The sequence below is a fragment of the Macaca nemestrina genome, chromosome 18, assembly GCF_043159975.1.
Source record: "Macaca nemestrina isolate mMacNem1 chromosome 18, mMacNem.hap1, whole genome shotgun sequence".
In the NCBI taxonomy this organism is placed as follows: Eukaryota; Metazoa; Chordata; class Mammalia; order Primates; family Cercopithecidae; genus Macaca; species Macaca nemestrina.
In genome coordinates this window covers 68,356,213-68,384,011 of record NC_092142.1, presented here as the reverse complement: position 1 = coordinate 68,384,011, position 27,799 = coordinate 68,356,213, and the positions used below count along the sequence as shown (strand labels likewise).

Genomic DNA, 27,799 nt, shown 5'->3' with positions numbered 1-27,799 from the left:
TGTGTTACTCAGGATGGTCTCGATCTCCTGACCTCGTGATCTGCCCGCCTCAGCCTCCCAAAGTGCTGGGATTACAGGTGTAAGCCAACACGCCCGGCTTCATTTTTTTTTTTTTTTTTTGAGACAGGGTCTTACTCTGTTCCCCAGGCTAGGGAGCAGGAGCACGAACACTCACTGTAGGCTCACGAGACTCACTGCAGCCTCGACCTCCTGGGATCAAGTGATTCTCCCACCTCAGAATCTTGAAAAGCTGGGACCACAGGTGCCCACCATCTCTCCTAGCTAATTTTTAAAAAATTTTTGTGTAAAGATGGGGTCTCACTTTGTTACCTAAGCTGGTCTTGAATTCCTGGGCTCAAGCGTTCCTCTCGCCCACCTCCCAAAAGCTGGGATTACAGGCACAAACCACGGTACCCGGCCTTTGGCTTTTCTCACTAATGCCCAGGCCTGGGTCTCCTACAGTCGCAAAGAGGCACTGCTGCTGCTACTTTCTTGTCTCTGCACCTGACCCTTCCTAGGACCTGTGATGCCAAGGCCATTGTGAGGGGCAAAAAAGTCACGGTTTAGCCCCAGCTAAAACGAGGGCTCTCGCTCTTCTGGTCTCCTGGGTCTGCACCACCTGAAGACATGAGCGGTGAGTTGGCTCCAAGTAAAAGCACAGAGCATATATCCACCTCACCTGTTCCCTGACAAATAATGACTTATACTGCATATTTTCCAAGCATAGCAAAGTTGTAAAGGTTACTATAATGAAATATAAACATACCAGGAAGAGTAAAGAGGTTGCATTTATTTTATTTTTCGATAAAATAATCTGCACAAAACAGTACTAGGGCAATAAACAACAGTTATTTGGTAGAGTGATAAAAGCAAGCATCACTATTGACAACAGAAGAGCAGCCGAGTTCACCCAAAGGCAGAACGACTTTGATGAATCTAAGTGTTATGTTTGTGGGAAAAGTAGACACCTAAGTTACGCCTGTCTGAAAAATATGCTTGAAGAACATGAACCTCCAAAGAAGAAAGAAAAAAAAAGAAAGTTCCTGAACCAGTTGAAGAAACTGCAGAAGTAGAAGACAGTGAAGATTAAGGGGAGAATCCTAGTCTTGACAGCCTTATGCCACAGCATTCCAAAAAGCCAAAACTGAGGAAGAAAAGAAGAAAAAAAGAAAATCCAGTTCAGGAGGTCCCTCAACATCAGATGATTCAAGACGCTCAAGAATAAAGAAAAGCACATATTTCAGTGATAAGGAAGAACTCAAGTGATTAAAATTGCATTTATTGGCCAGGCACGGTGACTCACACCTGTAATCCCAGCACTTTGGGAGGCCTAGGCGGGCAGATCACCAGGTCGGGAGATCAAGACCATCCTGGGTAACATGGTGAAACCCTGTCTCTACTAAAAATACAAAACATTAGCCGGGCTTGGTGGCAGGTACCTGTAGTCCCAGCTACTCAGGAGGCTGAGGCAGAAGAATGGCGTGAACCTGGGAGAAGGAGCTTGCAGTGAGCCAAGATAGCACCACTGCACTCCAGACAGAGTGAGACTCTGTCTCGAAAAAAAAAAACCATTACATTTATTTTGTATATATCACTAAAATAAAAAAGTCTTGGCATACAAAGTTAAAAAAAAATACTCAAATGCTTAAAAAAACTCATTTAATAGATAATACATGTCCTCCATTTGGTGGACTCAAAAAAATCTCCCTTTAAGAATATAACCGGCAGGGCGCAGTGGCTCACACCTGTAATCCCAGCACTATGGGAGGCTGAGGCAGGTGATCACTTGAGGTCATGAGTTTGAGACCAGCCTGACCAACATGGTGAAACCCCGTCTCTACTAAAAATACAAAATTAGCTGAGCATGGTGGTGCGCACCTGTAATCCCAGCTACTTAAGAGGCTGAGGCACAAGAACTGCTTGAATCCAGGAGGCAGAAGTAGCAGTGAGCCAAGATTGCACCATTGCACTCCAGCCTGGGCAACAAGAGCTAAACTCCGTCTCAAAAAAAAAAAAAAAAAAAAGAACATACCCAGGCCGGGCACAGCGGCTCATGCCTATAATCCTAGCACTTTGGGAGGCTAAGTTGGGAAGATGACCTGGGCCCAGGAGTTTGAGACCAGCCTGGGCAACACAGTGAGATCCTATCTCTACAAAAAATAATTTTAAAATTAGCCTGGTGTGGTGGTACGTGCTTGTAGTCCTAGCTACTCAGAAGACTGAAGTGGGAGGATTGCTTGGGCCCAGGAGGTTGAGGCTGCAGTGAGCCATGATTACACCACTGCACTTCAGCCCGCGTGAAAGAATGAGACCCTGCCTCAAAAAAAAAAAGTAGAGTGGAATGGTGGTTCCCAGTGGCTGGGGTGAGGCGTAAATGGGGAAAGTGAAGATGTTGGTCAAATGGTACAAAGTTTCAATTAAACAGGATGAATAAATTCTGGTAATCTTTTGCATAGTATGGTGACTATAGTTAATAATAATATATTGACCGGGCATAGTAGCCCACACCTGTAATCCCAGAACTTTGGGAGGGTGAGGCGGATGGATGACCTGAGGTCAGGAGTTTGACACCAGTCTGGCCATCATGGTGAAATCCCATCTCTACTAAAAATACAAAAATTAGCTGGGTGTGGTGGCATGTGCCTGTAATCCCAGTTACTCAGGAGGCTGACGCAGGAGAATAGCTTGAACTTGGGAGGCAAAGGTTGCAGTGAGCCAAGATCGCACCACTGCACTCCAGCCTGGGCGACAGAGTAAGACCTCATTTCAAAAAAATAAATTGCGTATTTCAAAATACGTTAAAAGAAAAAATTTTAAATGTTTTTACCACAAAGAAATGATAAATATTTGAGGTGATGGATATGTTGATTAGCCTGATTTGAGCATTCCACAATGTATACATGTATCAAAACATTATATTGTGGGCCGGGCGCGGTGGCTCAAGCCTGTAATCCCAGCACTTTGGGAGGCCGAGACGGGCGGATCACGAGGTCAGGAGATCGAGACCATCCTGGCTAACACGGTGAAACCCCGTCTCTACTAAAAAATACAAAAAACTAGCCGGGCGAGGTGGCGGGCGCCTGTAGTCCCAGCTACTCGCGAGGCTGAGGCAGGAGAATGGCGTAAACCCAGGAGGCGGAGCTTGCAGTGAGCCGAGATCGCGCCACTGCACTCCAGCCTGGGTGACAGAGCCAGACTCCGTCTCAAAAAAAAAAAAAAAAAAAAAAAAACAACAACAACAAAAAAAAAACATTATATTGTATCCCATAAATATACATAATTATTTGCCAATTTAACAAAACCACTGTGAACATGGAAATTAAACAAAACAAACAAACAAACAAAACAAAAACCAATATAACCAGTTAAAGGGTAAAATCAGTCACATAAAAATTAGTATCAATAACCTAGGAGGCGGAGCTTGCAGTGAGCCGAGATCGCGCCACCGCACTTCAGCCTGGGCGACAGAGCAAGACTCCATCTCCAAAGAAACAAAAAGAGAAATATCCCCTACCCTCTGAACTCGCACTATCTAAACTTAGGAACTGATGTGAACCTTTGGATAAATCCCTTACTAACCAAAGTTTTACTATTTACTGTCAGAAACTTAAGAACTGAATATATGCAGATAATGTTGATATCCTTATCTGATCTACCTGGACATAGGAGCCAAAGGATCTGGACAGTGCATGTGTGAAAGGACCCAGCTAATTTTTTTTTAGTTGTTAATTTTTTGTAGAGATGGGGTTTTGCCATACTGCCCTGGTTGGTCTCAAACTCCTGGTCTTAAGCGATCCTCCCACCTCAGCCTCCCAAAGTGTTGGTTTTACAGGTATGAGCTACCACATCCTGCCTCATATTTTCTTTTTATTTGCATAAAGAAACTCTCAAAAGATTCAATAGAAAGGAATAAGAGTTGTTACCTTCCCAGGGCAAAGGGCATAACAGGTGGATAGGTAACAGGAATGAGGGCAAGACTTTTCACCTATTAATTTTTTGTTTGATTTTTCAACCATGTGAATGTGTTACCTTTTTAAAATCATGAGGATTTTGAACAATGCCAGAAGCACAGAACAATTACCATTCAATTCAAGTTTTCAACTAGCATATAAAATATAGAAACAATGATAAACACAACTAAAATGTTAAAATTTTCAAAGTCATAAGTACTTATACCATGACTTTCACTCATTTATTATTCTAATTATGCTTTATAGAAATGATCACTGTACTAATATTACATTCTCATTATAATTTTATTTAAATGTTCATAAAAAGTTGAGAAGTGGCAAAAAATAAAATAAAAAAATTACTCTTGCTGGTGACCAAAATTGGCCCCTGAATTACCACAATTACTTGGTACCACCAAGATCACCAGGCACCACCACAGATCTACCACATCAGAACTGCTTTGAGGACAATATCCTCCTCAAATAAATAAAATCAACCTGGGCTTAAAAAAAAAAAGTTAGAACTATGTTGGGGTGGAAGGTGGGAACCAGTGGGAAACTGTACTTAAAAAAAAAAAAAAAAAAATCAAAACTGAAAGAACAGAATCCTTTCTGTGCTGATTCTGCTATATTTGGGAACCAGTTATTTAGTCCACTCCCTGGCCCTTTGCACACACAACTAGGATTCAAAACGTAAGTTTCAAAAAGACTCAAAAGCAGTGAAAAACAGAGCTAGCACTTAAACACTCATCTCTGAACCCCCTAGTCCAGTCCTTTTTTTTTCAAGCCCCTCTAGCCTAGCTGATGGTGAAGAAAAAAGATGTAACATAATGTCACATAGAACTTTTACTCTCCTTTTGTCAAACCTGGGATCTAAAATAACTTGGGCTTTCAAGTTCTTCTTTTCCTTTCACTCAACATCTACTCAGGCTTTCTTGTTTCTTTTTTTTTCACTTTTCAGTTATGGAAGACAATTGTACCTCTGTCTAATTGTAAAATCGTTTGTATATTTTATACTTTTCCCAGAGCAGGGAAATCAACTACAGCCTGCTGCCCCTAGAAGCTCTTCTAGTCAGGAACAAGGGTTGGGAAACTATGACCCCTGGGCCAGATCCAGCCAACCACCAGTTTACTTGTTTTTGTAAATAAAGTTTTACTGAAACGCAGTCACACCCATTCATTTTCCTATTGCCTATTACAGTTGTCTTGCTACAACAGAAGAATCAAGTAGTTGTGATGCTATCTTGCCCTTTACAGAAAAAGTTAGCTGAACCTGATCTAAAATCATGAAAATTATCCTCTGTCATTAAGGATAGAGATGGTAATAAGAACTTCTTTTTAGTAACAGTATGATAGTGATTACTATGTCAGTTACTTCTGGTTGAGTGGATAATTAGCAACAAATAGCAAAAGGTAGAAGGAGAAAAAGGAAGGTGAAACAAAAGACCGAAAAACAAAAGATCTGCAAGTTAGATATCCAGGACCTAACTGCATGTTAAGTATTACAGATATCTAAAATGAGGAACCATCCTGGCTCTGAATGGGAACCAGGTGATACCTGCCTCCCAGCCTACCTGTTCTGCCAGCCAGGCAATATGCTTGACCTCTTTACTGCCTCCTGCTGTACTGGTTGCCCCAACCATGGCGTTGAGTTCAGCCAACACCTGTGGGAGGAGAGCCATTATGTTGGTGTGGATAGCTACGAACCAGGAGTGTGCTGTGGCTGTATCTTTGCAGCGTAGGATCAACGTGTTCCTGCTATCAGGAGAATGTAGCTCTATCAATCTGTGTGGAAAAAGAAAAAAAAAAAATGAGCTAGGACAGAAGTCACCAAACCTGCCAGGTTTAAAATACATAACTGCAAATCTATTTTAATTTAGCATTTTCAAATACATCTGTATACTCAAATAAAGATACTTTCAGGCCGGGCGCGGTGACTCAAGCCTGTAATCCCAGCACTTTGGGAGGCCGAGACAGGTAGATCACGAGGTCAGGAGATCGAGACCATCCTGGCTAACATGGTGAAACCCCGTCTCTACTAAAAAATACAAAAAACTAGCCGGGCGAGGTGGCGGGCGCCTGTAGTCCCAGTTACTCGGGAGGCTGAGGCGGGAGAATAGCGTGAACCCGGGAGGCGGAGCTTGCAGTGAGCTGAGATCCGGCCACTGCACTCCAGCCTGGGCGACAGAGCGAGACTCCGTCTCAAAAAAAAGATACGTTCTCGGCCAGGCACAGTGGCTCACGACTGTAATACCAGCACTTTGGGAGGCCAAGGCAGGCAGATTGCCTGAGCTCAGGAGTTCGAGACCAGCCTGGGCAACACAGTGAAACCCCATCTCTGCTAAAATACAAAAAATTAGCTGGGCATGGTAGTGGGTGCCCGTAATCCCAACTACTCAGGAGGCTGAGGCAGGAGAATAGCTTGAACTCGGGAGGTGGAGGTTGCAATGAGCCAAGATCAGACCACTGCACTCCAGCCTGGGTGACAGAGCGAGACTCCGTCTAAAAAAAAAAAAGAAAAAAAAGATACTTTCTCTTAATTCCCTAGAGCTCAATTCCAAAGAAAACAACATATGGAAAGATAAAAATCAGAGGCCGGGCGCGGTGGCTCACTCCTGTAATCCCAGCACTTTGGGAGGCCAAGGCAGGTGGACTGTCTGAGATCAGGAGTTTGAGGCCAGCCTGGCCAACATAGTGACATCCCGACTCTACCAAAAATACAAAAAATTTAGCCGGGCATGGGGGCGGGCGCCTGTAATCCCAGCTACTCGGGACGCTGAGGCAGGGGAACTGCTTGAACTAGGGAGGTGGAGGTTGCAGTGAGCCAAGATCCAGCCTGGGTGACAGAGCAAGACTCTGTCTCAAATAAATAAATAAATAAATAAATAAATAAATAAATAAAATATATTAAAAAATCAGAAAGACCAACTTGGGCTAGTTACTGAACCTGAGAAAAAATTAAAGAAACACCAACTGCTGGATCTGTCGTTTCAGTGTTAAAGTAATAAGCTGAGGGAACTTACTGTAGTCTACAGTAGATAACTTTACCTTAATTTCTATGTCTAAGAAATGAAAAGCATGCTTGCTGAACCATATAGGCACACTGAAAAGAAGGAACTGATACTCTTTTAAACATTTAGGAAATTCTGGTATAAAGTAGTGCCAGCTTAAAAATGTGTACTGCCAAATAATGAATTGAAATTTACATTATGTGAAATAAATAGAAAATTAGCAGCCGGGCATGGTGGCTCACGCCTGTAATCCCAGCACTTTGGGAGGCTGAGATGGGCAGATCACCTGAGGTCAGGAGTTTGAGACCAGCCTGGCCAACATGGTGAAACCCCATCTCTACTAAAATATACAAAAATTAGCCACGCATGGTGGCACATGCCTGTAATGTCAGCTACTCAGGAGGCTGAGGCAGGAGAATCGCTTGAACCCAGGAGTCGGAGATTGCAGTGAGCCAAGATCGCGCCACTGCACTCCAGCCTGGGTGACAAAGTGAGACTTCCTCTCAAAAAAAAAAAAAAAAGAAAAAAGAAAATTAGCAGATTATTACTCTTTATGAAAATTTAGAACTGTGTTTGGGTACTTTTATGTGATTACTCATCCAGTGAGTTATGGCAGAAAAATAGTTAAGGGATCAACACTATGACTGTTCTGTATTAGTTAATGCTCACCAAGAACAATCTATATTTCAAAAGTAACCTTTAGAAAAATGCTAAAATATTTTAAATATACATTGAACAAATTCTTTATAAAGCAATCTATTGAATATTGTTTTGTGTGTGTGTTTTTTTTTTTTTTTTTTTTTTTGAGACGGAGTCTCGCTCTGTAGCCCAGGCTGGAGTGCAGTGGCCGGATCTCAGCTCACTGCAAGCTCCGCCTCCCGGGTTTACGCCATTCTCCGGCCTCAGCCTCCCGAGTAGCTGGGACTACAGGCACCCGCCACCTCGCCCGGCTAGTTTTTTGCATTTCTTAGTAGAGACGGGGTTTCACCGTGTTAGCCGGGATGGTCTCGATCTCCTGACCTTGTGATCCGCCCATCTCGGCCTCCCAAAGTGCTGGGATTACAGGCTTGAGCCACCGCGCCCGGCCTGTTTTGTGTTTTAATCAAAGTTCTTGCAAAGATGAATTTTAAAAGTCAAATAAATAAATAAATAACATATATACTCTGCTGTGAACACATATCTTTTTTTTTTTTTTTTTTGAGACGGAGTCTCGCTTTGTCGCCCAGGCTGGAGTGCAGTGGCCGGATCTCAGCTCACTGCAAGCTCCGCCTCCCGGGTTTACGCCATTCTCCTGCCTCAGCCTCCCGAGTAGCTGGGACTACAGGCGCCCGCCACCTCGCCTGGCTAGTTTTTTGTATTTTTAGTAGAGACGGGGTTTCACCATATTAGCCAGGATGGTCTCGATCTCCTGACCTCGTGATCCGCCCGTCTCGGCCTCCCAAAGTGCTGGGATTACAGGCTTGAGCCACCGCGCCTGGCCGAACACATATCTTTTAAAATGGAAAAAAAAAAAAAGCAATTAGGAGTGTTTTTCATGGTAGGCTACAAATTCACAAACCGCCAATGACCAGGGAGTGAGTTTTCTTTACATTATTTTCTGAAGACAGTTTTTGTTGCCTAAAGGCACTATCATCAGATTCTATGCCACTTGTCAAAAAGATAAGCAATTTACAAGTACACTAGCATTTCTGCTTTGAAGCTCTTTTGTCACAGTTTCTAAGCCCTTTATAATTCCAAATACTTTAAGTTGTCATATTTCGTATTACAAATATTCATTTTCATTTGAATTCTGGTTGGTCTATACTTTCTTAAATAAACGTTTATTGAGCACCTACTATATGCCAAATACTGTGCTAGGCACTGGTATTGGAGACACAGTGATGAAAAAAGTGTATCATCTAGCTACTTCCAGGCCTACCTACTAGTCTATCCATCTTTTATATGCTGTCAAAGTTTTATGGTAACAGCAAAATAGGACAAAAGTTCTAGAAAATAGAAGACATAAAATAAGAGTTGTGAACAGCCAAAAGGCTTAAGAAAAGTCTGTATTTGAAAGTTCATATTACTCAGAGGAAAACCTTTAGATATCAAGTTTTAAGCTATTTGCTTTTTATTTAGACACAGTTCTGATGAGCTCTTTATTTGATTTCCTATTATATACCTACGTATATTAAGAGGTAGCTTGGTTCCAGAATTTAGAGGGTCTTGAACAGCAGGTTAAGTCTGAATATTAATTGATAACTTTTTTTTTTTTTTTTTTTTGAGATGGAGTCTTGCTCTTTGCCCAGGCTGAAGTGCAGTGGCACAATCTCGGCTCACGGAAACCTCTGCCTCCCGGGTTCAAGCAATTCTCCTGCTTCAGCCTCCCAAGTAGCTGGGATTACAGGCACACACCACCAAGCCTGGCTAATTTTTGTATTTTTAGTAGAGACAGGGTTTCACCATGTTGGCCAGGCTGGTCTTGAACTCCTGACCTCAAGTGATCCGCCCACTTAGGTCTCCCAAAGTGCTGGGATTACAGGCGTGAGCCACTGCGCCTGGCCTTAATTGGTAACTATTAATAACATAGAATCACTTAGGATTCTCAATAGGAGGGCAACATGATCAAAACAATCAACTTAAAAAATAATTTTATGAGACATTTGTACACCTATGTTTATAGCAGCATCATTCACAATAGCCAAAAGGTGGAAGCAACCCAAATGTCCATCAATGGATGAATGGATAAACAAAATGTAGTATATACATATAATGGCATTATTCACCCCTTAATAAGGAAGAAATCCTAACACATGTTACAACACACATCATTAAGGATATTATACTAAGTAAAATAAGCCAGTCACGAAAAAAAGAAATAATGTATGAACCCACTTTTATGAAGTATCTACAGCAGTCAAACTCACAGAAAGTGGAATGGTAGGTGCCAGGAGCTGAAGGAAGGGTGAAATGGGGAGGTTTTTAATGAGTAGAGAATTTTAGTTTTGCAAGAAGAAAAATTTCTGGACATTGGTTGTACAAAAATATGAATATACTTAACACTTCTGACCTGTACACTTAAAAATGATTAAGAAATTTTATGTTATGTGTATTTTACCACAATTTAAAAAAATTAGGTCAAGTACAGTGACTCACGCCTGTAATCCCAACACTTTGGGAGGCTGAGGCGGGGAAATCACTTGAGGCCAGGAGTTTGAGACCAGCATGGGCAACAAAGTGAGACCCCATCTCTACAAAAAAAAAATTTTTTTTTTTTTGAGACGGAGTTTCGCTCTTTCGCCCAGGCTGGAGGGCAGTGGCTGATCTCAGCTCACTGCAACCTCCGCCTTCCAGTTTCAAGCAATTCTCCTGCCTCAGCCTCTCCAGTAGCTGGGACTACAGGCGCCCGCCACCATGCCCGGCTAATTTTTATATTTTTAGTAGAGACGGTGTTTCACTATGTTGGCCAGCCTGGTCTTGAACTCCTGACCTCATGATCCGACCGCCTCGGCCTCCCAAAGTGCTGGGATCACAGGCATGAGCCACTGCGCCGGCCCCCACTCAATGTTTTTTTTTTTTTTTTTGAGACAGAGTTTACCTTTTGTTGCCCGGGCTGGAGTGCAATGGCGCAGTCTCAGCTCACTGCAACCTCCACATCCTGGGTTCAAGCGATTTTCCTGCCTCGGCCTCCCAAGCAGCTGGGATTACAGGCATGTGCCACCACGCCCGGCTAGTTTTTGTATCTTTAGTAGAGACGGGAATTCACCATGTTGGTCAGGCTGGTCTGAAATTCCTGACCTCAGGTGATCCACGTGCCTCAGCCGCCCAAACTGCTGGGATTATAGCCATGAACCATCGTGCCTGGCCCCCACATGCTTTTTTTTTTTTTTTTTTGAGATGGAGTCTCGCTCTTTCACCCAGGCTGGAGTCGCCTGCCAGCAGGCCTCCCGGGTTCACGCCATTCTGCCTCAGGCTCCCGAGTCGCCTGCCAGCAGGCCTCGCTAATATTTAGTAGAGACGGGGTTTCACCATGCTGGCCAGGATGGTCTCGATCTCCCTGACCTCGTGATCCGCCTGCCTCGACCTCCCAAAGTGCTGAGATTACTGGCGTGAGCCACCGCGCCAGGCCGGGGTATTTTTTTTAAAAGCATAATCTTACAAATCCAAGGAGAACAGGAGAGGAGTCACTACAACAGAATTTTGGAGGCTAGTAAACAGAGGAGTTAAATGACTTAGCTGACTTAAGAAAACTGGAAAGAGCGAAATCCCAGCCAATCCATGTTGGAGAATCCCTAAGAGGCTGGGGAAGCGGTGGTACCAGTTACCTCTGGAAGTGGGAGTAAAGCATGCAGCTCTACTCTGCGTGGTATGGTTGAAAGCCTGTCAGCATTCCCCACACCCAGTGGCCAGTGACTGCCCCACCCTCATTCTAGCAAAAGATTCAGAATTACCCTCATCCCACGAAACTGGGTGGGGGACGCAATGATGTTCTTATTTCAGATCGTATATCAGGCTATTTTCTAGAGGGACTATTTATTTCCATCGAGTTGCTTTGGCACTGTAACCAGTGTAACATCTTTTAAGCATATGCTAAAAGTTCAGCCCCAAAACCTTGACCAGAAATTTCCTTCACTCCTCCTACTGACCTACTTAGCACTACAGATAGGAATCAGTTCATCCTTCTTGAGGCACAGAATGTTCACCTTCTGAAAGTCTTTACACATCATACAGTTCCTAGGACAATCTCTCAGACATTTCTCCTTTGACACAGTCTAACTTCTGAAAATCCTGATGTCTCAGATCCTAGTTATTAAAAACTGGAAGAATGGAAAATAAATCTGTTATAAAATAAAACTAAGCCTGATTAAACACAAGTAGATACCGGGACCACTGGGCTGAAAAAATATGAGAATAGACAGTAAGTTATTTCCCACTGACAGTTAACCAGTTTTTTTTGTTTTTTTTGGTTTTTTTTTTTTGAGACGGAGTCTTACTCTGTCGCCCAGGCTGGAGTGCAATAGCACCATCTCGGCTCACTGCAAGCTCCGCCTCCCGGGTTCACGCCATTCTGCTGCCTCAGCCTCCCTAGTAGCTGGGACAACAGGCACCCACTACTATGCCCAGCTTATTTTTTGTATTTTTAGTAGAGACGGGGTTTCACTGTGTTAGTCAGGATGGTCTCGATCTCCTGACCTCGTGATCCGCCCGCCTCGACCTCCCAAAGTGCTGGGATTACAGGCTTGAGCCACCGTGCTCAGTTAACCAGTTTTTTATGAAAAGAAAAATTTTGCAATTTTTCTTGAAAAGGGATTGTGAAATAGAAAATTAAATTAGAAGAAACAGAAAAGAAGTTCCAAAATAGGACTGATGAGTCTAGGATCCAAAAGAGTCCACCTTTGAAGAAACCATTAAAACTGACAAAGGGGACAAAGTAATTTGTAAAGGCTACTGCTATTTTAAAAGAAAATTCCAATGAAAACTTTGCTAATAAAAATATGGAGGCAGTCTGCCAGTAATCATTTGGGTCCACAAGGGAGAAGAGGAGACAGCTATAATGTCTGAAGTTTTGGCCTCTTGTCAAACCACTGAGGATTTTCTGAGAAATGCAATTAAGATTTTGATCAGATGAATCAAATCAATGTTTAGGTACACAGGATTCTGTAAGTCTAGCTTACTTCTCCTGTTTAGCAAAGTCTTTAATATAACTTAAGTGTTCAACTTAGTAATAATCATATAATTTTATACATTATAAAGGCAAAATTTACCTTTTACGTGGAAAATAGCCAATGTGAAGATGAGTGAGGCACTGTGAACCAATGCAAAGAACATGGATTTACATTTCCAAAAGGAGTATTTGAGAACACCTTGTTCTTCCTAAACTTCATACTGCCTACAATACTGATTGCTAAGGAAGGGGCTCATGTTCTCTCCTCGGACTTCATCATTATTTATTAAGTGTTTGCTTTTCAAAATGAAATACTTATAATTACCAGATGCATCAAATGAGGTCTTGAAAACTCAAGGTAGAGGAAGGGAGTAAAATTCTTCTTCCCCTGTACTTACTCATTCTGATCATTAGCACTTTTCACTTTTTCTCAGCTCTATGGAACCAAATCAAAGTAGTAAAGCAGAAAAAAAAGGCATTTCCCTCTAATATCAAACACATTTTTGGTTTAGAAAGTGAAGGCTTTAGATACGAATGAAGGATGAGCCACAAAAAGATTCCACTATGTACCCACCAGAAAGCTAAATATTAAAAAGACTGATAACATCAATTTTGGTGAGGATGTGAAACAATGAAAACTCTCATATAATGGCAGGAACATAAAATGGCACAAAATAGCACAATTACTTTGGAAGGAAGTCTGGCAGTTTAGCTTATTTTATTTTTTTTATTTTTAGTAGACATGGGGTTTCGCCATGTTGGCCAGGCTGGTCTCAAACGCCTGACCTCAGGTGATCTACCACTCTCGACCTCCCAAAGTACTGGGATTACAGGCATGAGCCACTGTGCCCAGCCTGGCAGTTTGTTGCTGTTGTTATTGTTGTTTTTGAGACGGAGTTTCACTCTTGTTGCCCAGGCTGGAGTGTAAGTAATGGTGCGATCTCAGCTCACAGTAACCTCCGCCTACCGGGTTCAAGCGGTTCTCCTCCCTCAGCCTCCCGAGTAGCTGGGATTACAGGCATGAGCCACCATGTCCAGCTAATTTTGTATTTTTAGTAGAGATGGGGTTTCTCCATGTTGGTCAGGCTGGTCTCAAACTCCTGACCTCAGGTGATCTGCCTGCCTCAGCCTCCCAAAGTGCTGGGATTACAGGCATGAGCCACCACGCCTGGACTAGTTGTTTTTTTTTTTTTTTAAGCTAAATATGCACCTATCCTTTGACCTAGCAATTCCAGTCCTACAAATTTACCCCACAGAAATGAAAAAGTTTCTGAGGCCTTTAAACCAGAAGAAGAAGAAGAAGAAGAAAAAAAAGGAAAGTACAAAAATATTCAGTGACTTTATTAATACTAACTCTATACTGGAAATTGCTCAAGTGACCATCAATAAAAAACAGGTAAACAAATGGATATTTCCTTTAACAGAGCTGAGATAAATTTAAGGACCAATGAGCTCCAAGTTATTTTATTATTTTATTTTTATTTTTATTTCTTTTTGAGACAGAATCTTACTCTGTCACCTGGAGTGTCCAGGCTGGAGTGCAGTGGCACAATCTCGGCTCACTGCAACCTCCGCCTCCCAGATTCAAGTGATTCTTATGCCTCAGCATCTTGAGTAGCTGGGATTACAGGTGTGTGCCACCATGCCTGGGCAATTTTTTGTTATTTTTAGTAGAGACAGGGTCACAAACTCCTGGCCTCAAGTGATCTGCCTGCCTTGGTCTCCCAAAGTGCTGAGATTACAGTCACGAGCCCCCTGCCGCAAGTTATTTTATAGATTATTATTTATTCTCATTCTAAAGTATATAGTTGAGCAGATATTACGACCATTCTACAGACAGAGAAAACAGGCGGCCAGAGAAATTAAGGAACTTATTTAAGGTCACAAGGACACTAACAATGCCTATAATAATAACTTGAGAACTTACTGATTCTATAATTACTGTCTTATTTAATCCTCCTATAATCTTATTTTATACAGGGGAAATGCAAGGCTTGTGGAAAACAAGTAGCCTGACCAACATTACGAAGCCTATCTTCCTAACTTCTATCTTCTCTCATAACTGAGGTCTAATTAGTTAATGGTTCTGTGCATTTTTTCTGCCAAGACACACAGATGTTCATATTCCCATAAGTATAGCCGAAATTATGCATATTTTTTGCAAACTCCTTGTAATCCCTAATGCTCTTATGTCTAAAAAGCACATGGAAATGCAAGTATAAGTGGTATCATCATAGGAATAACTTTGAATCTCTTCCAATTTATATTTTACAAAAAGCAAATAATGTGCAAATTTTTTTATTTAAAAAAAATTTTTTTTTTGAGACACAGTCTTGCAGAGTGCCATAATCTCGGCTCACTGCAACCTCTGCCTCCCGAGTTCAAGCAATTCTCCTATCTCAGCCTCCCAAATAGCTGGGATTACAGGCGTGCACCACCACACCTGGCTAATTTTTGTATTTTTAGTAGAAACGGTGTTTCACTGTGTTGGCCAGGCCGGTCTCAAACTCCTGATGTCAAGTGATCCACCTGCCTTGGCCTCTCAAAGTGCTGGGATTACAGGTGGGAGCCCCTGCACCCGGCGAAATTTTGATATCTTAAGTAAAATTAGAACAAGTTGCTTTGAAGCATTAAGACTGAGAATCTCAAAACTAGCGTGGATCTTCTAAGACCTTTCCTTATATAGTATGCCATGGTCAAGTAGACTGATCATTTATTGAAAAGGAAGGTATAATAGCACAACTCTGGTAGCCCCAAACTGCCCTCTCCATTTGGTTCTGAAGACCTACTTCACATGTGACCATCACCAAATGTCTTTAGCATATAAATATGTCAGAGAATTCAGCCCCCAAGTTTTAACAAAGACCAAGGTTACTGGACTTCAATCCTTAGTGAATGATGAAGTAGCACAACATTTAGCAATACAGCCAAGTCATATCATCTTCTTCCTTCTTTCTTTGCCCACTCCCACAACCCTGGGTTTCTATAGAAATTTTATAACATTTTGCCTTTTTCTTCAATACCCAGCTACATCAGCAGCACTATAGGTACCTATTCTCAGAAATAATTTATTGCCGGGCGTGGTGGCTCATGCCTGTAATCCCAGCACTTTGGAAAACCAAAGTGAGTGGATTGCTGGAATCTAGGAGTTGGGGACCACTCTGGGCAATGTAGCAAAACCCTTTCTCTACAAAAAATACAAATATTAGCTGGGCATAGTGGCATGTACCTGTAGTCCCAGCTACTTGGGAGGCTGAGGCAGGGGAATTACTTGAGCCCAGGAAGCAGAGGTTGCAGTGAGCTGAGACCATGCCATTGTACTCTAGCCTGGGCGATGGGAGTGAAGCCTGTCTCAAAAAAAAAAAAAAAAAAGAAATGATTTATAACAAAATTGACTCTGTACTTTTCTCAGCCTGACAGCTAGTTGACAAATGTAGTTGTAATTTGTTTTTCTTTATCACATTGTTTCTCTATTCTATTTAATTCTCTATGGTCCCTAACTTTAAAAAAAAAAAGCCCATAATTAACAGACCAACTGCTCTATATAAATGTATCTCTTTTCTCTCTCTCTCTCTCTTTTTTTTTTTGGTAGAGATAGGGTCTTGTTATATTGCCCAAGCTAGTCTTAAACTCCTGGCCTCAAGCAATTCTCCTGCCTCAGCCTCCCAAAGTACTGAGATAAGTGTGAGCCGCCATCATGTCTGGCTCAAATGTATCTCATTTATTTTATTTATTTATTTATTTATTTGTTCTTGAGACAGAGTCTTGCTCTGCCACCCAGGCTGGAGTGCAGTGGTGCAATCTCGGCTCACTGCAACTTCTGCCTCCCAGGTTCAAGCAATTCTTCTGCCTCGGCCTTCCAAGTAGCTGGGATTACAGGTGCCTGCCACCACACCTGGCTAAGTTTTGTATTTTTAGTGGAGACAGGGTTTCACCATGTTTGCCAGGCTGGTCTTAAACTCCTGACCTCAAGTGATCCACCTGCCTCGGCCTCCCAAAGTGCTGGGATTCCAGGCGTGAGCCACCTATCCCAGCCCAAATTAAATTCTTACTTTATGAAAAGAATACAAAATTTCTTTAAAGATCAAGCTGTGTTGCACTTAGATGATTCAACATACATACAACCTTCCAGGAATAAACCTATACGTAGCACAAAGTAATTTCTACAATGTCTTGAACTTTTAAAACAAAGCCAAAAATTTAAATATATCAGAATATAATTTTCAAAACGTGTTTACATAGTAGTCAGTTAAGACTTTTCTTGGCCGGGCGCAGTGGCTCAAGCCTGTAATCCCAGCACTTTGGGAGGCCGAGACGGGCAGATCACGAGGTCAGAAGATCGAGACCATCCTGGCTAACACGGTGAAACCCCGTCTCTACTAAAAAATACAAAAAACTAGCTGGGCGAGGTGGCGGGCGCCTGTAGTCCCAGGAGGCTGAGGCAGGAGAATGGCGTAAACCCAGGAGGCGGAGCTTGCAGTGAGCTGAGATCGCGCCACTGCACTCCATCCTGGGCGACAGAGCGAGACTCCGTCTCAAAAAAAAATAAAAATAAAAAAAAGACTTTTCTTAAGAGACAGGATATTGTTCTGTCACCCAGGCTACAGTGCAGTGGCACAATCCTAGCTCACTGCAGCCTTGAACTCTTGGGTTCAAGTGATCCTCCCACCTTAGCCTCCCAAGTAGCTAGGACTACAGGTGCACGCCAGTAAGTCTGGCTAATTTTTTTTTAAAATGCCGTAGAGGCAGCGATTCACTATGTTGCCCAAACTGGTCTTAAATTCTAGCTTTAAGCAATTCTCTAACCCTGGCCTCCCAAAGTGCTGGGATTACAGGTGTGAGCCATTGTGCCCAGCAGAGTTAAGACTTTTTAAAAATACTATTTCTTGAGAACCTACTGTATGTGCTTGGCTCTGTGTAAGGGCCTTTACAGGTACCATCTCATTTAATCAGCACACTAAGTATCATTATCCCTTTTTTTACAGATGATGATATGGTGTTGTATAGAAGTGAAGGGACTTGCTCAGAACCTTACTTTGAGCAGGTGACCTAGTTGGGATTCACACCAAGATCTATCCGACTGCAGAGCTCAGTTCATTCCAGCAAACCTTGTAAAATACTACAGAGCAGAAGCTTTGAAGCCTTAAATACCCAAGGAGGCCTTAAAAACCCAAGGAGGCAATTCAGTTTCTTGGTGTCTTCTGTGCTCCATTCCATCCTGATCAGGCACCTGGCTGTGCATTAAGATCAGAGGAGACCATAATAGTGAAAACACATTATATAAAGTCTGTCCTTAACTATGTCTTTGGGCAAGTTATTTTCATCTTATTTTTTCCCCTAATCTCTAACTTAACATTCGGTCTACCAGTGCCACTTCATGGAGTTAATGAAGACAAAGTTACAGAACACATATGATTATAGAACTAGGAGGGACATCAGAAATCATCCAATCTAATTTTCTCATTTTGCAAATGAGGAAACTGAGGTCAAGGGGAGCTAACTTGCCAGAGTCACACTGCTGGTTGATTCAGCCAAAACCATAATGCAGATCTCTAACTCTATACTACCTACAGTCTAAGGAATTTCCATCTAAGGAGATACTTAAAAATTTCTCTTTAACAAGAATTCTTTCAATTATAAAGTAATACATATTCATAGTGAAAAAAGTAATAACAACATTATGGAAAGATATAAAAGGAAGAGAAGATGCCCCCTCTTTCTTTCTCTCCCTTAATCTTATTTGATACCTTAGGGGTAAAGCCATTAACTGTTTCTTGTGTGCCTGTCCAAAATTTTTTCTACACATATACATGTATATATGTAGAATAACTTAAAATGTGGAACCCCAAAAATGCATCTCTCACCTTAGACTGATGTTTTCCTCTGTATAATTAAGTTAACAGAGTCATATAATACTGCAACATGTCCTTAAGTTTGTAAAGCTGTAGGTATGATGATCTTGTTAGGTACACCTCACCTGTTTTCCAGATCCGGCATGCTTAGGTTTCTAGCAGCAAAGCACATTTTGAGAGGGATGATCTTCCTGTCTTTGGTGCTGTTCTGGTGTTTTGGCGAACCAGAGTCCTCACTGCCACTAAAGCTTGGTGACTGGGGGGCTGCACCTTCCCACGGCAGATCTGATACTAATGATGGCTTCTTGATATATGGTGTTACTTCTCGGATGAACTTGACTATGAACAAAAAAATCAAAGAAGGTGGTTAGTAATTTTGCTTCCTATAATAAATGATAACTAAAGTATTCACATACATGCTATATCTATAACAAAGTGGGGGAAATGGCTGGGCGCGGTAGCTCACACCTGTAATCCCAGCACTTTGGGAGGCCAAGACAGGTGGATCACTTGAGGTCAGGAGTTCGAGGCCAGCCTGGTCAACATGGTGAAACCCCATCTCTACCAAAAATACAAAAAATTAGGTGGGCGTGGTGGCACACGCCTGTAGTCCCAACTACTCAGGAAGCTGAGGCAGAAGAATCGCTTGAACCCAGGAGGCAGTGGTTGCAGTGAGCCGAGATTGTGCCATTGTACTCCAGTCTGGGCGACAGAGAAAGACTCTGCCTCAAAAACAAACAAACAAAGAAAAAGTGGGGGAAAAAAGTAAGTTAAAGAGCCATGAATCCGCTGGAGATAGATTCAAAGTCAGACCCATCTAGGCTTTAGATGACTCAACCTTTAGAAACTTCTCCATACTTCTACCCATTGGTTCCCTGTCTTCTCAAGTCATATAAAACAAACTTAATCTCTCTTTTACATGAGAACTCTATAATTATCTGAAGACAGATTTTTCTCTTCTCTCTCCTCCCCATATTAAGCCAAGTATTTCTATTTCCATTCAATTCAATCAACTTTTATTAGCTACCTATCAAGTGTTGGGAATTAGGCTAGCTAGTAAGGACACGAGGGCAAATGAGCCATGGATTCTATCCCTCAAGGAATGCCCAGCCTTGCAGGGGAGACAGCTATGTAAACAGGTCATTATAGTTCTTAAAATCATTACAGTTCTTAAAAGTGCAAAAATAAAGCATATTCAAGATAAGGTATGATCTAATAAGCACAAAGCCAACTCAACTGATCCCGCTTGCTTGTTCAAAATACTCTGTTTCCATTAATATAGCCCCAAATGAAAATCAAGCTTTTAGTAAATAGAAAGCTTTTTAAAGTTCAATTTTAAAACTCATGAAACTCTTCTTTTACTTCAGTCATGACTACAATTACTATCACTTGAGGCATGGTGTTCTTGTTTCAAAAACTAGACAAACTGGCTGGGCACAGTGGTACACAGAGTTTCTCCTGTGAATAAGTAAAATATGCACATAAAACAAAACTCAAGAGGTATAAAAGGTTTTATAATAAAAGTCCAGATTTCTAGCTACCCTGTCTCCATTCCTGGAGGCAACCATTCAAAGAGATGCCTGGTATGCCAAGCATGTATGAAAGTAAACACATACACGTGCATGTATATCTGATCATACATATGGTAGTATATTATGCTTACTGTGCTGTGCCTTGGTTTTCTTTATTTAATAAGGTTGATGACAGTCTTTTATTGGCCTAATAGTTGATAGCTAATTCTACAGCATGATGTGGTCATAGAGATGCCTTTGGAATCAAGAAGACCTGGTTCAAAACCTAACTGTGCTTCTACTCAAAGCTATGTGACCACCCTTAACTGTTCTGAGGTCCTCATCTACAAAATGAGAGTAACACTAAGCAAATAAAAATTTCAGGCACATACTAAACATTCAATAAATACAGCAGCTACCTTTCTTTTTCCTTCCCTAAATTAGAAAGTTAGAGAAGAGTTAAAAAATGTTAATGGTAATCAGTAGAAGAGTTAAAGTTATTTTCTTAAACATTATTTAAAAATATTTACTAGGCTGGGCACGGTGGCTCACGCCTGTAATCCCAGCACTTTGGGAGGCCGAGGCGGGCGGATCACAAGGTCAGGAGATCGAGACCATCCTGGCCAACATGGTGAAACCCTGTTTCTACTAAAAAAAAACAAAAAATACAAAAAATTAGCCAGGTGTAGTGGTGGACACCTGCAGTCCCAGCTACTCCAGAGGCTGAGGCAGGAGAATGGCGTGAACCCGGGAGGCAGAGCTTGCAGTGAGCCGAGAACGCACCACTGCACTCCAGGCCTGGGCGACAGAGTGAGACTCCATCTCAAAAAACACACACACACACACACACACACAAAGATTTACTGAAATTAAGTATAATAATAGAAAATATAACAATTCCAATGCTAGCATTTAGATGTAGTATATCTCTGTGCTGTTTGTGCATAGTTATAATACCTGTGCTTCTGGGTAGAGTAAAAGCTAGCTGCCTCAGGTCACCAAGGAGATTTTTTTTACCCTAGAAAAATCAGCAGGAGTGCAGTCAGTATATCCCTCGAGCAGCTGACTCAGGCATTTCAACACATGCTTTTTAGCTTTATGCTTTGAAGAACTTTGGCAGAAATTCCTAAGGTTTCCAGGTACTGCAAATGGCAGAGGCATGCTTTTTGAACATTTAAGGCAGTACACTACTGGGCTACCAACTGGAGGAAATTAAAGACATTCTAAATGAATCACTGAATAATATAGTGGTTAGAAAAGAACCCTCAATGATCTACTCAGAAGTTCATTCAATCACACAGTAGCATCACTGAACTGATTACTATACACGTCCTAAAACAAAAACAGACATATGCATACAATTTATGTATTGCCTTATTAACAGAGCAATGAATTTTATCTGAGGTGATGGCAATGCAGTCCATACCCCCATCTAATGAGCCATCCATAATGGCAGAAGAGCTGTGGATGGACATCTGTTTCTAATGTACCTGAAGTTTGGGAATGGCGAAAAGTTAACAGTCTTCTGTTAACTTAACAGAAGTTAACAGGTTAACTTAACCAGGTTAAGTCCTATGTTAAGGCCTTAACCTGGACATGTGGCTGGATAAGCAGAGCCTTTACACCCCCACATGGAGCTTTCAGTTCAACGCAGAACCCACAACATATTTCAGAATCATTTCATTTTTCCTGATAGTTGAAGATAATCCTCAAAATATTTAATCAAACACCGATGTTTACAAACTGTTTTGAGTGTTCAGATGCTGAAGCTAATTTTCTTTCTTCCATTCATGTATCCCCCTCCTTTTTTTTTTTTTTTTAGACAGAGTCTCACTCTGTTGCCCAGGCTGGAGTGCAGTGGTGTGATCTCGGCTCAGTGCAAGCTCCGCCTCCTGAGTTCACGCCATTCTCCTGCCTCAGCCTCCCGAGTAGTTGGGACTACAGGCGTCCGCCACCACGCCCGGCTAATTTTTTGTATTTTTAGTAGAGATGGGGCTTCACTGTGCTAGCCAGGATGGTCTCAATCTCCTGACCTCGTGATCTGCCCACCTCAGCCTCCCAAAGTGCTGGGATTACAGGCGTGAGTCACCGCGTCCAGTCTCATGTATCCCTTTTACTGAATGTGAAGGGGGCTTCCTCCCACCCCAAAAGCATTACTGTGATCCCTTCTCTTCTTTAGAGTGACAAAAACACATACATGTACTGTACACATGTACTTGTAAAGACGTCTGGAAGACATCCTAATCAAAATATCAATAGTGCTTATATACAGGTATAGGATTGCATTTTTTTCTTTATGTCATTGTGTGTATTTAAAATTTTTGTTTAAGTCCATAGCATTTATTTTAAAAAGTTATTTAAGAAATGAAGAAAACTTATTTTGTAACCTTGTTCAAACTCTATCTTAATTTTATTTTTGAGACAGGGTCTCACTCTGTCCCTCAGGTTGGAGTGCAGTGGCACAATCATAGCTCACTGTAATGTCAAATTTTTGGCCTCGAGTGATCCTGCCTCAGCCTCCTGAGTAGCTGCAACTACAGGCACACACCAACACATCTGGCTAATTTTTAAATTTTTTGTAGAGACAAGGTCTTGCTATTTTGCCCAGGCTGGTCTCAAACTCCTGGCTTTAAGCAAGCCTCCCACCTGAGCCTCTCAAAGCGTTGGGATTACAAGCATGAGCCACCAACCAGCCTCTTGCTCAAACTTTAAACATGAAAGACTTGTAAACTGAAATCTTGTTGAGGCTTCAAATACTATAATGTACTGGATGGGATCCAGAATCCAGCTGATTCTTACTGAATTTTAAGCTCTAATGAATAAGGTTATGAAGAGTTTCATGTTTGGGGCATGAGGCAGCATCTGATTTTAAACTGAACACTAGTTAAGTGGCTTTTTTTTTTTTTTTTTTTTTTGAGACAAGGTCTGGCTCTATCACCCAGGCTGAAGTGCAGTGGCATGATCTCAGTTGACTGCAACCTCTTCCTCCTGGGCTCAAACCATCCTCCCTTCCTAGCCTCCTGAGTGGCTGGGACTACAGGCGCATACCACCATACCCAGCTAATTTTTGTATTTTTAGTAGAGACAGGATTTCGCCATGTTGCCCAGGCTGGTGTTTAATTGGTGAGCTCAAACAATCCACCCGCCTTGGCCTCCCAAAGTGCTGAGATTATAGGTATGAGCCACTGAACCCACCTGTTAAGTGGCTTTTTTTTTTTTTAAAGTAGAGACGGGGTTTCACCATGTTGGCCAGACTGCTCGCCAACTCCTGAACTCAAGTGATCCGCCCACCTCGGCCTTTCCCAAAGTGCTGGGATTACAGGCCTAAGCCGCCATGCCCACCCTGGCTTTTTAAAGCTTATCTAGGCCGGGGCTGAGCATGGTGGCTCACACCTGTAATCCCAGCACTTTGGGAGGCTGAGGTAGGTGGATCACAAGGTCAGGAGTTCAAGACTAGCCTGGGCAAGATGGTGAAACCCCATCTCTACTAAAAACATAAAAATTCACCAGGTGCGGTGACAGGCACCTGTGATCCCAGCTACTGGGGAGGCTGAGGCAGGAGAATTGCTTGAACCCAGGTGGCAGAGGTTGCAGTGAGATGAGATTGTGCCACTGCACTCCAGCCTGGGCTACAAAGTGAGACTCCATCAAAAAAAAAAAAAAAAAAAAAGAAGCAGCTTATCCAGGCTGGGCACAGTGGCTCACACCTGTAATCCCAGCACTTTGGGAGGCCGAGGCGGGTGGATCACTTGAGGTCAGGAGTTCGAGACCAGCCTGGCCAACATGGCGAAAACCCATCTTTAATAAAAATACAAAATTAGCTGGGTGTGGTGGTAGGTGCCTGTAATCCCAGCTACTTGGGAGGCTGAGGCAGAACTGCTTGAACCCAGGAGACAGAGGTTACAGTGAGCCAAGGTCATGCCATTGCACTCCAGCCTGGACAACAAGAGCAAAACTCTGTCTCAAAAAAAAAACGAACAAAATGAAACAAAAAAAAACCCTTATCCAAAAAGATACAAAATAGCACAGACACAGCCTATGGCTGCAAACACACATATTAGGATAAATGGATCAACCTATTTTATAAACATCAACTTCTCATATAATCGTTATGTTCCTCTTTATCTCTAACTCTTACCTTTTTCATGTCCCAACTGGTGTTCTTTACTATCAGTTTAAGTGAAACTAAGTTAGTCACACAACATTATTTCCCCTGCTTTTGCAAGCAAGTTTGTTCCTGGATTATTCTCAGAGTGGAAGATCTGGCTGTGTATTCTGCACAGGAATGAGCTATGCTGACAGTCACTGTTAAACTATTTTCTCAGGAGGATTCTCTCCAACCTCATCCCAAGCTCCTCTCTCAAGTCAGGAGCCTGATAAATGACCACCAAAAACATGAGGAAGGAATTGCTTTACTTTGAGTAAAAAGTCTTTTACATTCTCAACTTGCAGGTGTCTTTCAGCTCAAGTCTCCTGGCCATTTGGGGTTTGAGTAGACTGCAGTCTAGAGTCTGGTGACATGAACCTTGAATGAGTTCAGAGTGACTCTTTCACTCTCCCTCTTCATTCTAAAATAACATAGCATATTCATTAATTTATTGAGATCCTACTATATACTAGGAATAGTTTTAGGGACGTAGAATTATTAGTCAGTGAATAAAGTATGCAAAAAAGATGTAATTAAAAATTTAATGAAATTCTAGAGAAATAAAAACTTACATTCACACAAAAGCCTGTACACTAATGTTCTTAGCAGCTCTATTCGTAAGTACCACAACTGGAAACAACCCAAATTCCTTCAATGGTGAATGGATAAACTGTGATACAGCTATAGAATAGAACACTATTCAGAAATAAAAAGGAATGAACTATAACTCAATAACTTGGATGAATCTGAAAGGCATTATACCAGTCTCAAAAGTTATATGATCCCATTATTGAAAAGAAAAAACTATATGATGAAAAATTCAGTGGTTTCTGGCCAGGCACCATGGCTCATGCCTGTAATCCCAGCATTTTGAGAGGCTAAAGTGAGCAGATCACTTGAGGTTCGGAGTTCAAGACCAGCCTGGCCAACATGGTGAAACCCCACCTCTACTAAAAATACAAAAATTAACCAGGCATAGTGGCGCACGCCTGTAACCCCAGCTACTCAGGAGGCTGAGGCAGGAGGCTTGAACCTGGGAGGCGGAGGTTGCAGTGAGCTGAGAATGTGCCACTGCACTCCAGCCTGGGCAACAGAGCAAGACCCTGTCTTGACCAAAAATAAATAAATAAATAAGAATAAAAAAATAAATTCTGTGGTTTCTAAGGGTTAGGGGTAAGAAAGGATATGATTATAAAGGGGTAGCACAACAGAGTTTTCTGAAACCATGGAACGGTCCTGTATCCTGATTGTGGTGACAGTTACAAGAATTTATGTAGGTGTTATAATTTATATATGTGTCCGAATTCATAGAACTGTATACCTTAAGGGAAAAAATTCAACTTTACAGTATGATAATTACAAAATAAAATAAGTAAATTATACAGTATATTAGAAGATGTTAAGTGTGATGGGAAAAGGAAACACAGCAAGGGAAGGAAATGCTGCCTCTGGGGTGTCAGTTTGTAATTTTAAATATGGTAGTTAGGGTAAGCCATTAAGAAGATATTTGAACAAAGACTTCAGGAGATAGAGGAGTTGGCCATGCAAATATCTGGGAGAAGCATTCTAGCCAGGGAGACAGTGTTAAAGCAGTAAGGAGGCCCAGAGTAACTGGAGCTGGATAAGTGAGGGGGACAGAGTAAAAAATAGGGTCACAAAGGCAACGGGGCTGGGAGGCAGACCATGTACGGCCTTTTAGGTCATGGCAAGGACTTTGGCTTTTATTCTGAAATGGGAAGCTATTGGGAGATTTTCAGGAGCAAGTGACCACTATGTTGAAAATAGAATGAAAGAAGGCCAAAGCAGAAGCAGGAAGACCAGCTAGCGGGTTATCAGGGATGAGAGATGATGGGAGTTGGACCAGGGGAATAGTAGTGGAGGTGGTGAGAAGTGGCCAGATTCTACATCAGATTACATAAGGGGGTGACAAAAAGAAGAGTCAAGGATAATGTCAAGATTTTTGTCCTGAACAACCAGAAGGATAGAGTTCCCCTTGACAGGTTTAGAAGAAAGATCAGGAACTTGAGACATACATTACACAATCAAGTCTAACAGGCGGCTAGATGTATAAGCCTGCAGTTCAGGAAATGGGTGTAGGCTAGAAACATGAATTTGGGAACTATGAGCATATGGTTGCTATTTAATGCCATGAAAGTGGATAAGATCACTGTATCAGTCAGGATCCCAGCAGGAAACCATAGTAAAGGATTTAATAGAGGGACAACTTATGAAGGTATGGGCAGAGTTCAGGGAAACCACATGGGAAAATAGAGTGTAGTATCCCAGGGCTATTAACAGAGTGGCTGTTTCCACCCCTAGGCCTGAAGGAACTAGGAAAGAAAGTGGGTATCAAACCCAGAAGAAAAGAGCCCTACAGAGACAGTCATGAGAGGAGCAGGACTTTCAGTCAATTCAGCCAGATTCAAATTGGGTGCCAAGGGGATAAATGCTCCAATCTCACCCTCCTCCTTCTTTCCTCCAATGTCCTACTGGGGCTCTACATTGGCCAAACCCAACAAAAACCAAAGGCCAAGGAAGTCTGCTGATGTTGTCCATGCAGGTCAGTATCCTGGGACAGATGGCATGTAGAGAAGGAGCGGACCTAGAAGGGTCAATGGAAGACTTTCAGCACAAGCAAGGAAGTAAGTATGGAAGAGAAAGCAGACACTCCATCATCAAAGGGCGGGAGAGAAAAGGAGGTAGGAGGTAGGCAGAAGATCCACGAAACACAAGTGCTCCATAGAAATACTGGCTTAATAGGCATGCTGGCTTACGCCGGTAATCCCAGCACTTTGAGAGGCCAAGGCGGGCAGATCACCTGAGGTCGGGAGTTCAAGACCAGCCTGACCACATGGAGAAACTCCGTCTCTACTAAAAAAAATACAAAATTAGCCGGGCATGGTGGCACACGCCTCTAATCCCAGCTACTTGGGAGGCTGAGGCAGGAGAATCACTTGAACCCAGGAGGCGGAGGTTGCAGTGAGCTGAGATCACGCCATTTCACTCCAGCCTGGGTGTCAGAGCAAAACTCTGCCACGAAAAAAAAAAAAAGAAAGAAATACTGGTCTCTAAAATAGTACCAAGTTTACCCCAACTGAAAAAGCACTCCCTTGACCTGACGAATCCAGACTTGGCTCTTCCCTCCCTTCACCATTCCTTGAAAATCAAAACAAAACAATTTCTGCTTATTGTTTCTATTCTCTCCTTTCACTCCTTAATCTCTTCTGAATTAAAACAGCATTCTAAAGGGTCATTAATGTTTTCTCACCCAATCCAAAGGCCCTTTCTCAATCCTTATGCTCGACCGTTCCAATATGTATGGCAATGCACTGTACCAACTGTTTTGTATTCCTTCTTTCTGGCCATTTATTTTTTAAGTGCCTTTTTTCTCCTCCTAGCCCTATAATCTAGGTGTTCCCTAAGGCTCTGATGTTAGCACTTCTCACTTTGTCCTCTCATCCCTGTCAGCATTCTGCTGGATCTCTAGTTTGACACAGCTCTCTAGAACCAGTATCTCCTGTTGGCCCCAATCCCACCACCTGGGTACTGCCCCATCCTTCAGATTCAACATATCCAAACAAGTACTAATCATCATCCTTTATTCCCTGCTCCTGTGCTCACTCTTGTAGTTATTAGGATTAGCATCATCTTTCTCGCCACCCAGGATCTAAACCAGTACTATAG

General features: G+C 42.2%; 1 protein-coding gene and 1 pseudogene across 1 annotated transcript in view; one reads left to right on the top strand and one right to left on the bottom strand.

The window, feature by feature from the left end:
• The window catches only part of LOC105491365 (syntrophin beta 2), a 114,635-nt gene that overhangs the window by 35,511 nt on the left and 51,325 nt on the right, over positions 1-27,799 (bottom strand). Inside the window, exons 2-3 of the mRNA XM_011757705.2 lie at positions 18,583-18,796; positions 5,525-5,735 (exon numbers count right to left, since the gene is read on the bottom strand). Coding sequence (XP_011756007.1) covers positions 5,525-5,735; positions 18,583-18,796 — 425 coding nt within the window. The remainder of the gene's footprint in view (positions 1-5,524; positions 5,736-18,582; positions 18,797-27,799) is intronic.
• Positions 628-1,266, top strand: LOC105491364 (zinc finger CCHC-type and RNA-binding motif-containing protein 1 pseudogene; annotated as a pseudogene).